The sequence below is a fragment of the Bemisia tabaci genome, chromosome 7 (assembly GCF_918797505.1).
Source record: "Bemisia tabaci chromosome 7, PGI_BMITA_v3".
Lineage (NCBI taxonomy): Eukaryota > Metazoa > Arthropoda > Insecta > Hemiptera > Aleyrodidae > Bemisia > Bemisia tabaci.
The window spans coordinates 49272111-49288566 of NC_092799.1; the positions used below are offsets into that span (position 1 = coordinate 49272111).

General features: G+C 38.2%; 1 protein-coding gene across 1 annotated transcript; it reads left to right on the forward strand.

The window, feature by feature from the left end:
* Positions 1-6841: 6841 nt before the first annotated feature.
* LOC109030124 (cathepsin F) lies at positions 6842-14333 on the forward strand. Its single transcript, XM_019040936.2, has 8 exons — positions 6842-7174; positions 8236-8443; positions 9312-9466; positions 9703-9799; positions 11520-11785; positions 12696-12795; positions 13465-13544; positions 14013-14333. The coding sequence occupies exons 1-8, from the start codon at positions 7067-7069 to the stop codon at positions 14085-14087; spliced, it is 1089 nt and encodes a 362-aa protein (XP_018896481.2). The 5' UTR covers positions 6842-7066; the 3' UTR covers positions 14088-14333.
* Positions 14334-16456: the final 2123 nt, after the last annotated feature.

Consider the following 16456-nt stretch of genomic DNA (forward strand, 5'->3'; position numbering starts at 1 on the left):
GAGGTAAATATCTCCGCAAGTTAACTATATTGTAAATGTTTATTTAGAATGAATTTGAGTGCAGCAACGACTATACTATCAGCGATGACACGTGGGAGAATCGATCTATGCGGATTACTTCAGTTATCTAGGTCAACTACCAGTGCTAAGGCAGTACTTAGGTATGTGATTCTTTTTAAATATTCAATGTTATCCACAGGTTTTTATTCGTTTAGTTTTAAAAGAAGGAAAATGATGAGACATTGAAATAGATTTATGATGACCCGATTTCCAGGGAGTGTTTTTGAGCCGTATCATGCACTGTCATATGTAGACAACTTTGATATGACCCCTTATTTTCACGCCTCTAAGTATGAAAAGAAACAGTTTTCAAAAGTAATGCACAATATTGGATTCAAAACTCTCGGAATTTGTGTAAATTTCATGGTCATTATGCAAATAAAACCTCGTTATCTGCACTTTCGGATGGTCTGCTCGTGGCGTTTGCCATTTTTTTGGATCCTAAGAACTTCACAAAAGGCCTTCGATGATTGAACCAATCACGGGTGGCACCTTTCAGTGCCCATACTCTGTCTATGAAGGTACATTGAAAAAAAAATTATTGTAGACTTTACCAAACTCCGACACAGAGATACGAGTATGGTAATAAACACCAGATTCTATGGTAGCATTTACCACATTATGGTAAGTATCAGCAGATTTCTGGTGAATACTACCATAATTCTGGTTATTTTCACTAAATGATGTCACTGGGTAAAATATCGAGTTGACTTATAGTAGATGTTACCATATTTTTTTTCAGTGTACTCCATTTATAGGTAATGTGGCAAATACCATACGCACTACATTGAGATATGATGTGATGCTTGAAAATTCTTTAAAATTGTCTGAGGTTCAGGAATTATCGATTGATCGATCGAATATCGAATCGTTCTCGATATTGTGGAGGATCCACCTTAATCCGCCCGGAGCACACAAAATCATTGGCAAGAGTCCAAGGAGGGCAAATACTCAACACCCGAGATCCGTTCCTGAATAATAATTAATCATTTTTCCGTCGGGCGATGTAGTCGGCGCCTCGCGCGAACAGGCGCACTTCTGCATCTCCGCTGCAAGTGACACTGCCTTTGTAAATGCTAATTTCGGAGTCCGCGCCGCGGCCTGATGCGGCGGTTGCGATACCCAGGAACAATCGCATTCGTCGCGGCTTCAAAAGCAAAAGGCACCTCTCTCTCATCTCTCCGCGGTTTAGCTCCTGTTTTTGGTCCTTGTCGAGTTGGGGTCTCGAGTTGAGCAAGTTTACTGTTAAAAACAGTGACGAGGCGTAAATGATCGATTGTCGATATATCCGCATTTGAAGCCATGGTAAAGAATCAAGCAGGAACCCGGAACTGGTTCCAAATTCCGGAACTTTCGAATTTTCCTGAATTTTCCCGGAACTTTTGATATTCCCGAAATGTTCCTGATCTTTCGCATTTTACGGAACTTTCTTGGAACTTTTGAAAAAATCTTAATCTCGGAACTTTAGGCGGTCATGGAGTGGGAGAAATTGGAACAAAAAAGTTCCGAAGGCCGGAACTTCAGACGGTCATGGAATGGGTGCACAGCTGAATCGAGTATTAAGGTGCTCGTTGCGAACACCCTGTGTATCGATCCTTTTTCATAGGTTTAAATGTGAGTTAAATCGATATATCGCAAAGCACACCACGCCACTGGTTTTAAATATTGGAGTGAAATTTTGTGGCGGAGTCTCTACAGCGACCAAAAATCCCGAGTGTTGTGAATGTGAGTCAAATCAACTTCCTTACGGGTACTTACACTATTACGGAGCGGAATCTACTTTTTTTTGCGGAGAGTCATGCGTTTTTATGGTGCTAATTTCACTTCGTATTCATATCACTCGGTGTTGCCGGGTGCTTTATATAGACTTCGGCTCCTAGTGTCACCTCTTGATTTTTAAAAGTGTAGCAACCTCGGACAATCATGCAATCAGTAGCATTTCAGTGAAATTAGCATATCGGTATATTTCAGGAGTTTAGTTTATGGGTCGGGACATTGTGGTTTTTCACACGAAAACACACGGAGAAAAGTTTGCCGGTTAATATTTCACTCATCGGATTCCTATTTCAGCCAACATTCTGTCCTGTTTGTTTTATCTTACTGCACATATATTCATTTCTATTTGTTTCGACAGGGCCTTTACCATAACACCATAGAAGTCCTATTCCAATACGGAGTGGTCTTTTGGAAGAAGGGGTCACTACCAAGATGTAAAAAATAAATAAATAATAATAAATAAAATAATCTTGCGAAATTTTTCCGACCCCGCTCTGGTGACCTCACGGTCACGAGACGCTGTCTCATCACGTTATGTGTAATACATGGGTTCATTGAGCAGGAATAAGAAGGATATATCGAAAAAAATTAGTTTTTCATTTTATCTCGAAGCTTACCTCTTTTCGATTAGACTCCTATCGCAAAAAAACCCGTTTAGTTGTACTCGTACATCACGGAACGTTGCGCTCCATTCTCACCAGTTCGCCTTCAAAAACGAGGTAGGCAATGTGAGTGGCCTAGGAGCAGTTATAGTTGCTGGCAGCAGTTAGAGTAATAGCATCTTCGGGTACGTTGCGCTCACTCTCACCAGTTCTCCTTCACGGAACTGGTAGGCAACATGAGTGGCTTAGGAGTAGTAATAATTGCTTACCGCAGTTTGAACAATTCATCAATTTCAGCCCAGTCCATTGGCGACCTAACTTGAGAAGATCCGCGCTCATTCGTACCAATTCGCCTTCAATAAGGTGGAAGGCAATGTGAGCGGCTCAAAAACAGTAATGATTCCACTAGTGTTAGTATTTCATCGGGTTCAGTCGCACAGGTTATTTGAATCAGTGAGAACGAAAACACACCAACTCGAAAAAATGAAAGTAATCAAGACACACGCAAAACTACACAGTAGTTAAAAAAGTTAGCGCAAGAAAAAGATTTTTGGTACCGAAAGACAAGTACTTGAGGACACTTTAAAGGTTCAAGTTGGAACAGATGCGTTAACTTCAATGACCTTTTTGAAAACTGACTCTCATACATGAAAATTGAGCATTTTTGAGTTACCGAGTTGGTGTGTTTTCGTTCTCACTGATTCATTTGAAGAGGGGTGGAACCAGCAAATTTTCAGAGATTGCGTTCTTGATGATATGCTATTCTTTGAGGATGGGTGCATCATACTGACAAGCGATTTCTTCAAAATTGATTTTTAAAAGTGCTCTGCAGTTTTGTGAAAAAAAGGGCATATCCGCAAAAATTTAGAAAAAAAGAAGAAAAAAAACATTCTTGCCTATTTTTTCCGACCGTACTCGTGTGACCGTGGTATTTTTACATTGATTAATTTTTACGAACAGATCGTCTCCGTAGCCCTCCTGACATAAGGACGTAACGACACCGGGCAATGAACCCTGTGGTCCATATAAATAAATGCATTCCTGGGCTCATCCCTGGGTGTAAAGTTACACCGTTATATCAGCCGAGCGACGAGATATGATCGGGGAAATCAAGTTCCTCCATATTTTCTTGAAACTTGACTTTTGGCGATAAAGCGTCTCCTCTTGCGGAATGCCGCATTATGACATCAAAATGCGACGGCTTTTCCTTTTCATATCTATTTTTCTATGATTTCCCATATAAGATAAAAATTGTATTCAATTCATTTAGCACTCTTATGCAGATGGAGCATGGAGCAATACAATTTTTTCGCGCAATTTCTCCATTGTACCCGACGCAGCGAGATCGGGCCTGCAAACACATCATAATTCGTGGACGACACACAACCAGAAACACGATGCCGGAATGCAGCCACCCATGCTGCCGTGCCAAGGAAAAACGACGTATGAACATTCGAGGGTTGCCAAATTTCCCTTGATGAAACGTGTTTTTTTCCGCAATTCAAACATATTTTTCCTTAAAATTTTCAGATATTATAGATTAAATTGCGTACAAAATAGTTAGAAAATTTTGGGGGGAAATATTTACACTTAACCCAGTAAATTCGGTTTTTATCGAAGGAAATTCGGCAACGTCTGAAGGCACATACGTTGTTCTTCCTTAGCACGGGAGCATACCCGTCCGAACCGCGGCTCCTTGAACCGTGAGCCCATTTTGTACTCGGTTCCACTCGGAAACCCCAGCCTCGGCGGCCGCGCAGTGGCGAGGCGCGAATGATCGATTATCGATATTTCCCCATTTGGAGCTATGGTAAAGAATCGATTATTAAGCGAACACCCTGTTAATCGATCCTTTCCAAGGGTTTCAATGGCAGATCAATCGATATATCGCAAAGCACGCCACGCCACTGCGGCCGCGGCGGTGCTGAGCAGTCGAGTGTGAACTCCTGTCAGTCATGGAAGAATTCGTCAAGTTCTGGGTCGGAAAGGAGGTCGGCGCGATCCCGTGGAAGGGGGGGGGGAGGTGGGGTAGAGGAGACACCGCGCACGGAAGTTGGAAAAACACCCCCCCCCCCCCCCCTCGGGGCCCAGTCCGGGAGCGGCCGTTGGCGGGCGTTAATTAGTCGGGCGGCCATTTTGTTGACACGTATGAGGAGTCATAAGCGAGCCGGGTGCGCACGATGGCGGCGCCGAGGTCGGTGCCGCGCGGAGGGCAAAAGCGAGTATATACTTGGGGTTTTTTGTTAGAGTTACGTGGTTCTTGCTCAGTAGGGTATTGGATGCCTCGACCCAGGTGAAAACCGAGTATGTGCTCGGGTTTTTTGTTGGAGTTATGCGGTTTTTGCTAGGTAGGGTATCGGATGCCTCGGCGCAGAGGCCTTAACGCGGGGCTTATCCTGCCGTGCGAGGGAAGAACGTATTATGAGACTTCAGACGTTGCCAAGGTTCTTTCGGTAAAAACTGAATTTTCTGGGAAAATCGAGAATATTTTTTTCTTGAATTTTCAGACAGTTTTGTACGCAATTTAATCCAAAATACCTGAAAATTCCATCTTGCGCAACAGGGTATTGGATGCCTCGGCCCACAGTCCGTAACGTGGGACTCATCCTGCCGTACCGAGGAAGAACGCCGTATGAGCCTTCAGACATTGCCAAGGTTCTTTCGGTAGAAACCGAGTTTACAGGGAAAATTGAGAATATTTTTTTCTTGAATTTTCAGACAATTGTGTACGCAATTTCATCCAAAATACCTGAAAATTCCGAGGAAAAATATTCATAACATTCTTCAAAAATAAATGTTTTCCGGGAGGAAATTTGGCAACTTTAAAATGTTCCTACGGCGTTTCCCTTTAACACGGCAGTATCGCCGAGGAGGAATGTCATATGAGCCTACAGACATTTGATAAAACCGATTTATTTTAACATTTACGTAATCTTTGATCATGGGCCAAATTAATATGTTCTTTTATTGATTCTGTACTTCTGAATTTGTACAAATAATAATTAAACTAACAATTGAGCAAATAACAATTTAACTCTAGATTTCAATATGAACTTAAGTACTTACCCATAAAGCATGAGTGATAAACTCTACAGTGCAGACAATCATGCATTTTTATCTGATTTTTGGTGGCGTATGAAGTTTCACTGGGCCCCCCCGCAAAATTGTTTCTAAAGCCCCCCATTCTGATGATGAAATTCAAAACAAACCCCTCATCCTCCTATTCTCACCCGTCCCGTGATATTTCCTTCCCTCCTTTCCTTCCCTCCTTTCCTCCCTCTCTGAGCCCAAATCGCACAACTCATCGAAAAAATATCCTTGAAACAGCATGAAATATGCACGGATTAAAATAAGCTTATTTTTACGCTTTTTATGTGTGTCAGAAAAAAAAAAAAAAAAAAAAAGGAATGAACAAACTAATAGTACACCTCACATACTGAGAATTTGAGTAAAGTGTGAGTTCAATGACGCGGATAAACAATATTTTAAGATGTAGGTAAATAGATCTCTGAGAGACCTCGGTAAAATCCTGAGGTTTACATATTATATTCGGCAGTCAATGGTCACAAAGTTTAAGGATTTCATGAGTCATTGAATGAAGGAATCGTCACTGGAGGTAATGACCTTCTAGTAGGGTTAAGGAGAATCAGGAAATGGGTTAAATAAGGCAATTTAAAGAATAAATCAATTTCGGTCCATCGTCTGTCCCGACAAGTGTTACGCCATCATTAGAAACAGAAAAACTCAACTTCAAGGCAAAAAAATCTAAGCAGGGCGGTCGCAGGGTGACGCACAAATATTCCAAAATTTGTGAAGATTTTAATGCGCAAAAACAAGGATGAAACGGACGTATTTCTACCAAACAGATCTATGTGGAGGTGAGAAATATGAGGTGTGCTAGTTAGTTTTCTGGCCGTAAGAGTGAATGAGAATAATAAAGCGCCAGTGACGTCAGCGGCCACGATGGAGACTCTGAGCCGCGGATTTGCATCTTTAACTCATGAGCCCTGTCCACAAGGCTCTCTTGCCATGCCCGTGGCTCATGAGTTCCGCATTCAGTTGGCACATAGGTCTGTTTGATAGAATGTAATATCCCGCTTTTCCAATTCTACAAAAGGAATCACGCCCACTTTTACATTGCTTCTTATGCAGCTTCGACGAGCACACCCCATATTTCTCACCTCCACATAGGTCTGTTTGGTAGAAATACGTCCAAACGAGAAGATTCATAACTTGATTCAGTCGTTCGGCAAATATCAACAAGATAAATTTTTTACGAGAAATCTTGAGCTTGAGTACTTCCGACTCAATGAGACTCGATTACTTCCGTGAAAAGTTATCGTCATCATGTCTTGATATCAAGTGAGTGCAGCACCTCGACCGCGTGAAACACATTTACGGAGAAATACTTAAATTTCTACCTATAATTCAATGTAAAGTACGTAAATATTCCAATTTAGATTAGCAACGAGGGCTTTCTCATACCGGGTAAATTTATATCAAAACACTCGATGATTACAATAGTGCGTTGATTGTGACGGTGTATGCGCGTTTATATAGGTTACGCAGAATCTTTAATTCACTTACTCTAGTAGTGAGACTTTTAAGCGAATTTTACAGTGGTGAAAATGGCACCCTTACGACTTTGTTTAGGTTCTTTTTTGGTTCTTTGCATTGTGATCGATACCACCTTTTCTTCCGCTGGTGTAAAGTATTTGCCCCCTGTAGCACCGCAGGTGAGTATTCTAAAATCACTAACTATTCTAATCACTAACACTAACCAGTGGTGAGGCATGAATGATCGATTATAGATATTTCTCCATTTGAAGCTATGATAAAGAATCGATTATTAAGCTGTATCGACCCTTTTCCAAAAGCTTAAATGGGAGAGCAATCGATATATCATAAAGCACGTCACGCCACTGACACTAACCGGCGCAATTGCGCGTGGTTTTCAAAAAAAATTTGATCATCTTAAGCAAAATTTCAAGTCACAGGTTTTTGTTGAGTCAGATAGAAACGAAATTTATTAGATTTTGACGTAAGATTTGTGAGGAATAAAATGAGAGGTCCAGTTTCTTTTTGTTACATTATAAAGGATGCGAAGTTTCAGTGTCGTCCGGTAATGTGCTCTATTGAGCATGATATACTCGTATTAAAATTTCTGCTGACTGCCACTCTAAATTACGTTCTTTAAACTGCAAACTTTGAAATACCGTAACTCCACTCTGGTTACTTATTTTTGGACGTATTTTATCCACAATATTGTTCTGTGTATATTCTGGTATCAATTACTCAATTTTATGTTTCTACGAACTAACGAGACCCTTTTACCCGGGAACAGTCATAAATGCTTAAAAATCGCTCACATGCTTATCTACACTATTTTCTATTATATACATTGTTAAAAATGAGCATATTCTGTATCCACATTCAAATGAAATCGAGTCAAATTCTAAATGACTCTAAATAAGTGACTATGCCTTGAAATCTCTACAAATAAATACAAGTACCTCTAAGTTGAAATCTCATTTGTCTCGATCTACTGGTCAACGGACTCAACTTATCTTCAATCTGAGAGAAGAGTACATTATATTATTATTTTTTGTAGTATACCAGGTGATAAATTCATTTTTCCTGCACGCTGCGTTTTCTTTACAAAAGACTTTAGAGAATTAAAAAAAAAATTAAAAAAAAATGTTTAAATAGGTGTAAGAATAGGTTTAAATTAATCTTTGACAGAAAACTGAAAATCACCCACCTTCCTCATAGCCAATGCAATTGGTATTCATTTCAGAAAGTGCACTATGGGTCCCTTGATGCCAATGCGGTAAAATCATTGTTCAATGAGTTTACTCGAGAATACGGTAAACGATACGAGAATCTGAAGGAGAAAGAAGAAAGACTGAGAATTTTCTCAGAAAATTTGAAACGGTATGATGCAATGAACGCAGAGGAACAAGGAACAGCCGTCTACGGGATCGATGAGTTTTCGGATATGACAGGTAAGATTCCAGTGAAACTTTTGAAATAAGGAACTGCAATCTCTGACACATAGATAAAAACACTTATCTACATTGGGAAACTAATGGTACATGTGTTGTTTTTAAAATGAGCCAGAGATTGTGGTTCCTGATTGCTGTATGGTTTTCGGATTTGGTCAAATTGTCATGGAAATGAGATGAATTTTTGAGAAAAGTTATGAATATTTTTCCCTATAGTTTTTAGATACTTTGGTTCAAATTGGGTTTCAATTTTTTTGAAAAATTAGAAAAAAATTAATCTCAAGCCTTCCGAAAAAGTCGCGTATTGTGGAGGGATATTTGGAGACCTCCGGGGTCTCAGATGGCGTTAGCATAGGAATTTCTCTTTGCATTAAGTTGGATCAATAATGACCTATTTCGTTTTTTCTTGCAGCTAAGTGTTTTGAGCTGCGAATTTTGAACTATCAGAACTCCTGTCTGATTTGAAATTTTTGGAGAAATGAAAGGACTAGGTTATGAAACTCGAAGAATTACATATTTCGAAATACAGATAGTCTGAAACTCGGCTATTCATTTTCGTATCATTGAAGCATTTCAGCTGAATGGCGTCCAAAGAGTTTAGGCCGCTGTGCGGCCAGGAATACCTCTCACCATTCCCAAAACTACCCCTTTTTTTATTACTTTCCCATTTTTTTAAAAAAAATATTTATATATAAAACCTGATTAGTTTTATAGTACTGTAAAATTATCTAATTTCTAATGCAATTATCTGATTATCTAGTAGATTTTACTGGAATCCAAGACGAATTTTATCTCATATTTTCTTCACCGTACTCTAGTGTTTCAATCTCACATCATTAAGTGTTTCATTTTTATTTCTCATTTTCAGTCGAGGAATTCAGTAATAAGATGTTGACACTGAATATTAATTCCTACAAAAAGCGGCTAGGCGAAAAATATGACGACCCTAGTTTGAAACACGTAAAAGCTCCGAAGAATTTCGACTGGAGGGAAAAAGGAGGGGTTACTCCAATAAAGGACCAGGTTTGTAATACAACTTTCTGATAAGAAATTTCGTTTCTAGTTTCATAATTTTATTACCATTTTTAGTTCAGATGGTGATGGGACCAAAGGAATCAAACATTTGAAAAGACCGGATTCCATCATAGCCATATGATCCAAGGAATGCTATATGCTCCATTTTGTAACCCACGCAGATATTATTCTAATTAAATTTTTGCGTTGTGCTAAAATTAAATCAATTTTTCAAATGTTTTCAGGGAGCTTGTGGCTCTTGCTGGGCTTTCTCTACTGTTGCTAATATCGAAGGACTTTATTTCAACAAGTACAAGAAATTGGTGAATTTATCTGAGCAACGTAAGTTAGATTTCCCTCCAAAAAATTATTCAAATAGCTTGGCGCAGATTTTAAGAAATAAATGAATTATGTGAGTTTTTGAAATAGGTGTAGACATTTAAGATTGAAAAATTGAATTTTTGAAAGAGAATTGAAAGACAAAAATCTAAATGAGACACTTTTACTTGAATTTCCAGACAATTTTATGCATACCTGCAATAGGTAAGTTAAGCTGATTGCGAGAAATTAATAGAATATTTAAAGATCTTAGACTGTTTGAATGCGACCATCCCAATTTTCGCTTCATCTTACCTCTACAAAGTCTACTCACATGGCTATATCTCTTTCCTGCAACGGACAAATCAACGCGTGCATTCCTTTACGGAATTGGGCAGAAGTAGCAAATTACTATTCGTGAAACTATTCGTGCTTCTAAGTCACTCACATTGCCATCGCGGTTATTGAAGGAGAACTCAGATTGAGAGACACTTAATAAGATAAGCAATCAATCAATGTATTTTGAAAACACTGACACAGGGAAACAAATTTCCTCTCCGAGGCTGAACAAAAGTAGCAAAAATATTGCACGCAACTATTCGAGCTTCTAAGTAGCTCACATTGCCGTCATGGCTATTGAAGGAGAACTCAGATTGAGACACCTAGGAGAGTAATTAATCAACATGTGTTCCTTTCCGAGAAGTAGCAAAACTACTGTGCGTCAACTATTCGTACTTCTAAGCAGTTCATCCCTTTTCCGTGTATAGAGCATGATACTCGTCGTTACCTATTTGCTGTGCTTATTTTAGCATTTCTGAGGGAGAAGAGTTGATGCTTATGCCTTATGCTAGTTGAGATGTCATGCAGCAATGTTTGTATATTGGAGCAAATCGGTGTAGAATGTTAATAGCCACCATATTGGCAATGTACTGTATATTACGGGAAGTTTCTTTCTTTAAACTTTTCGTGCCATTTTACCCTTCAAAAGTCTTTAAACATGGCTGTATCTTTTGCGTAGAACAGACCCATTATTAATTTCATATATCATTAATATAAGCATGAATGGGAATTATAAAGCGCCAGTGGCGTCAGAGGTGACGAAGCCGCCTCCGTGTCGCCCGTGGACGTTTTTAACTCATGAGCCCTGTCCACAACGCTCTTTTCCATTGCTCACGGCTCATGAGTGTCGCATATACAGTTGGCACTTAGTTCTGTTGAATAGAATTTAAAATACAGCATTTCCATCTCGCCAAAGGGAATCACGCCCACTCTTACATTGTTTCTATGCAGGTTTCTAGAGCGCACCCCATCTTTCCCGCTGGTAAATAGTTTCGTGAAGTAGAGAAATATGTCCAATTGGTCGACTAGACACCTGGAAAACTACCTTTAAAAAGAATTGTGTTACTTCGTATTTGAATCGGTGAGAACGAAAACATACCAACTCGAAAAAATGAAAATAATCAAGACACACACAAAACTGCAAATAATGTGAAGTTCTTCCAAGAAAAATATTTTTGGCGCCTAAAAGTAAGTACTCGAAGAAACTTTAAATGTCCAAGTTGGAACAGATACGGTAACTTCAATGACGTTTATAAAAATTGTCTGTCCTTAGTGATAAAGTGAGCATTTTCGAGGTACCGACTTGGTGTGTTTTCGTTCTCACTGATTCATTTTACTTCCGATATTAATAAAAATTTTGGTTAGTTTTTCTTACTATGTTATCCATCTGGGGTTATTTTTTCAGAGCTCGTTGACTGCGAAAAGAATTCAGACGGATGTTGGGGTGGATGGATGGCATCAGCCGTTGAATACTTAGCGGAGGCAGGAGGATTACAGGACGAGGACTCATATCCGTACATGGCGGTTGATCAAGTGTGCCAATTTGATAAAACGAAAGTCGTAGCCGAGGTTGAGAAGAACGTTATGCTACCGACGAACGAGAAGAAAATGATGGCTTACCTCTTCAAGAACGGACCTATCTCCATTGCTCTTGATGCCAGGGCCATGGGTGTAAGTCCGCACTCTTAAAAATTTCCGTGTTAATGGTTACTTTGGGTTACTTCCAGTTACTTTTTTCTCGGCCTGCGGGCTGATTATTGAAATTGATAGACAAAACTACAGACAAATAAGACAGAAGGGGTATGGAGGGATCCTATTGGTGGAAGAGGGTGGTTGCAATGGACGAAGGAGGTAGGTAATGGACTAACTAACGGCAAATCACGAGAAACCCTGTGGTTAGTCCATCATTTATCCCTTTAGTCTATGAGAGCCACCAGTTCCAACTAATGGTAACGTAGTGGAAAAAAAAAAAAAATCTCAATGAGTTCATCCAAAGAGTCCGTGGTCCGTGAAAAAAATTTCAGGCTGATAGTAGGCAAATCAATCATAATGTCAAATGCCTGCGCAGATAATCAAATTTTGATTATTTCCATAGCATCACATGTTTTTGACAAAAAGGTCTCAATTTTTCAACGTTCTAAGTCTAATAATTAAAAAGTCTACGTATTCGTCTGAAATTTTGTCAGCAATTCTTTCCGCGTCAATCAAAATCGCCAAAATTGTAAATATCCTATATCTCAGGAAGCACGTTAGCAATTTGATGGTAAATGCTCATTGTTCATTACAAAATCGTTGAGTTGGTCCTAAAATGATCTAAAATATTGAACAGCACTTTTTCTTGCATATTGAAAACACTCTGTCCTCAATTTTAGCAAGGAGATTCATAATTATAATCTGCGAGAGAATATTTGACTATTTACCCAGGCTTTTTTTTACAAAATGTCTGATTTGACAATTAGTCCTCAGTAGACCCCACAACTCGAAGCATGTGTCCAACATTAATTATTAAAACATAATGTTGCCTAAGAAAAGTTCGAGGTTCTTTACTTTTTTTCTAAAAATTAAACTTTCTTTTTTGAAGGGGTACAAAGGAGGTATCGCCCATCCAACTGAACAATGGTGCTCCAAAAATAGCACAAAGGTGAACCATGGGATAGCATTGGTAGGCTACGGCGTGAAAGGTAAGTTAAAATATTTCCACCCGTCAATTTCGTATAACCTGTGACAAAACTTGCAGTTTCTCTTGACATAGTAAAATAGAATATCAAATCGGCAGTGTTCGGCAGAGGATGATCTCGTCTGAGTTTAGACGAATTTTTCGGAATTCGCATGGAAAAAAAATTACTCAAACCTAGGTTTACCTAAATGTGGGTTCATTTCTGTGACATATACATATGCACGAAATATACGAATATCATAACTCCTTCCCCAACATCGTGTTGATGGCAACAAGGAAGACAATGTTAGAAGTAGAATCAAAACGTACCAATGACAACATGTTTACAACACCACAAATATTTCATGGTTCAGATCCTGCCTAACCATTTTTATTATTCTTTGTTAAGCGATTGGTACTATTTTTTGAAATACTTACACAGAAGAATAAAAACTTCTCATCGTTAAAATCACAAAATAAGCCCGAATTTCATAGTACTGCAGAGAACAAGTATTAAAATATGATAAGGATACATGGATTGGATGGAAAGATGTTTTTCAATAGGAAACCCTTTTTTCCATTACATTTTGCCCGGTCCTTGTGAAAGATAACCAAGCAAAATCGCTCTGTGCTAAAATGTTGGCTAAGTATGTACCTATCCATCTATAAGTTGCTGTCCTTTTTTATGTTCTAGTTGTTCAGTTCGACGACAAGAAGAAACGTTTACCATATTGGATTGCAAAGAACAGTTGGGGCACAGACAAATGTGATAAGGTAATAATTAAGTCAAATTTTACAGCGTAAATGTGCCATGACCCAATGGTGTCATGTGGAGAAATGGAGACTATTGCGCCATCAAATTCTGAAAATTTTGTTTTTTTTTTTACTTTTTTTTCTCTTTACAATATCTGTGTTCATTCTAGAATTTTATAATTTACGTTTTTTCGATTTCATAATCGTAGAAGCCACTTCTCTGAGGCCAAATCTAATTATTGACCAGGAGTAAAAAAAATTTATGTACATTTCTTGATTATTATTATTTAAAAAAAAAAAAAAAAAAAAAAAAAAAAAAAAAAAAAAACTCTGAAACATCCGAGTAGGAACTCCCTACAAATAATTAGATTGAAAATTAGATAAAACCAGCGCAAACTTCACTTTTGCATGCTATCTGTCGTATAGTTCTGCGTGTTTAACAAATAAATTGTTATTTTATTCGTCTAAAAATTATTCATTGTGTTGCAGGGTTACTGGTACGTGTACAGGGGCGACAACGTTTGTGGACTCGCAAATTGGCCGAGCAGTGCTGTTTTGAAATGAAACAAAAGTTCCTCATGAGCAGAAATTTATAATTTCTTTTTAATTTTTACTTCCTGCTCTCTCCTTCGTTTTTGCTGAAATAAATCAAGCTATCCGCTCTCTACTCATTCGTCAAAATATGAGGCGATTTCTTCATACGCACGCAGAAATCCAGTCGTATTTTTCAATATTTCATCAATCCGAGTAAATTGACATCATACAATTTGTTCCTCTATCTTTCCTCCTAATAAAGATATTACAGAATAATTTTTGGCAATTTATTATTTCTTTCTGTCGCATCTAGAAAAGTCTCCTCGTGCTCTGAGGCACCCCCCCCCCCCCCTCGTAAACGGTCCCGAGGAAATGAATAAATGACTTGAGCAACGAAAAATAGCAACAATAAAAATAAGTTTATATTTCTAAAATATATTTTATAAAACAACAATCAGTTCCAATCAATTTGTAATTGCAAAATTTATTGAATAAATCATCAGTCTCAAGTTTCACAGAATATACGCACTTCGTCGGTTATTTCTAGAACATAATTTGTTTTAATTACAGGTACTACCTCTTCACTTGTTACCAAAATCTGATGACGAGACGGTCGAATCCATTCTGCTACGTTGAGGGAAAAAGTCGTATAAGCAAGCATTCAAACATTGTCCGCAATTTCTTTCGAAAGATGTATTTGCTAAAAATGTATAAAAAATATTCCTTCAAATTTTCAATAATTTAGATTTAATTGCATGAAATTCTCTAAAAAATTAAAAGTAGAATATTTACAAGTTTCTCTGAAAATTTGTATTTATCAAATAACACTTGGCGACGACTGAAACTGCTCTCTACGTCATTTTTTCTCAGGCGTGAATGATCGATTATCGATTTTTCCCATCTGAGGCTGTGGTAAGGCATCGATTATCAAGGTTTTCGTTGCGAACACCCTGTTCATCGATATTTTTCCATAGGTTCAAATTGCAGATCAATCGATATATCGCAAAGCAATGATTTTGGTGTATGATCATTGAAAGTACCAAGGCTCCTATACCTCCTTGTAAGCAACGTAAGCAACGAACCCATAATAAAAGGTTCACAACACGTGTTATGAATAATTTAGTGTGACGTCAGAAAAAATTTGAGTCATTAATTAAAGCGTTTATGATGAAAACCTGCAATCTTCATTGCGCTGTCTACAAATTTTGGCGATCAGTTTAATTTATTACATAAAGAGCAGGCGAGTTTCTATTTTCTATCCTTTTTCAAGAAATTTCTATTTGTTAGCAAGAAAATTATGACAGTATTTTAGGCACGAAGTCTTTAGACTACATATAGCAATCAGGAACTAAAATTTCTGGCTCAGTTTAAAAACAAAGTATGTACCAATAACAACGTATGTACCAATAGTATCCATCCGTCAGTTGCCAAATTTCCCTCGATTAAATACGAATTTTCAGGAGATCGCGCGAATATTTTCCGTTCAATTATTCAGAGAATTTTCTTTGCAACTAAATCTGAATTATTAGGAGAAAATATTCATGCCTCTCTTCAAAAATAAACATTTCATCGGAGGAAATTTGGCGACTCTCGAATGTTCACACGGCGTTTTCCTCAGCACGGCAGTATTGATCACCCTTCCTTAGAAATTAAAAAAAAAAAAAAAAAAATTTAGACAAAAAATTTTAGACATTGGAATGAAGATTGCGTCTTTTGATTCTTGGCTCATAAATTGCATCCTGGACATTCACGTCAATTTCAATTCCAAGAAAGGCAATATTTTTCACTTTGGTCCTGAGGAGTGGACACTGAAAAAAAAATATGGTAGATGTCACCATATTCTGACACAGTGATACGAGTATGGTAATAAACACCAGACTTTATGGTAGCATTTACCATATTGCGGTAAGTATCACCAGAGTTCTCGTGAATACTACCATAATTCTGGTTATCTTCACTAAATAGTATAACTGTGTAAAAAATCAAGTAGATTTAAAATAGGACGTATTTATGCTAAAAGAAACTGTGCGGAGTGGAAAGATGGGGTGTACTCGTAGAGGAAGCATAAGAAACAATGTAAGAGTGGATACAGTTCCTTTTGAGAAAATGGAAAAGCAGGATTTTCAATTAAATCAAAAGGAACTGAGCGCTAACTCGAGAGCCGTGGGCGTGTATCTAGAGCGTTGTGGACAGGGCTCATGAGTTAAAGACCGCGTCGTTGATCGTCGTTTCTCTCGTCGTTGCCGCTGACGTCACTGGCGCTTTATATTTCCCACTCATTCTTATGGCCCGACCACTACGAGCACACCCCATCTTTTCACTTGCACATAGTTCCATTTAGCATAAATACGTCCAATAGATGTTACCATAATTTTTTTTTTCAGTGAAGTTTCAGGTTG

Excerpts from the sequence above, each read along its gene's own strand:
- LOC109030124 (XM_019040936.2), top strand. The coding sequence starts at position 7,067 with ATGGCACCCTTACGACTTTGTTTAGGTTCTTTTTTGGTTCTTTGCATT. Across the intron at positions 9,467-9,702 it reads TTACTCCAATAAAGGACCAG|GGAGCTTGTGGCTCTTGCTG; the intron begins GTTTGTAATACA and ends AAATGTTTTCAG. Across the intron at positions 13,545-14,012 it reads GCACAGACAAATGTGATAAG|GGTTACTGGTACGTGTACAG; the intron begins GTAATAATTAAG and ends ATTGTGTTGCAG.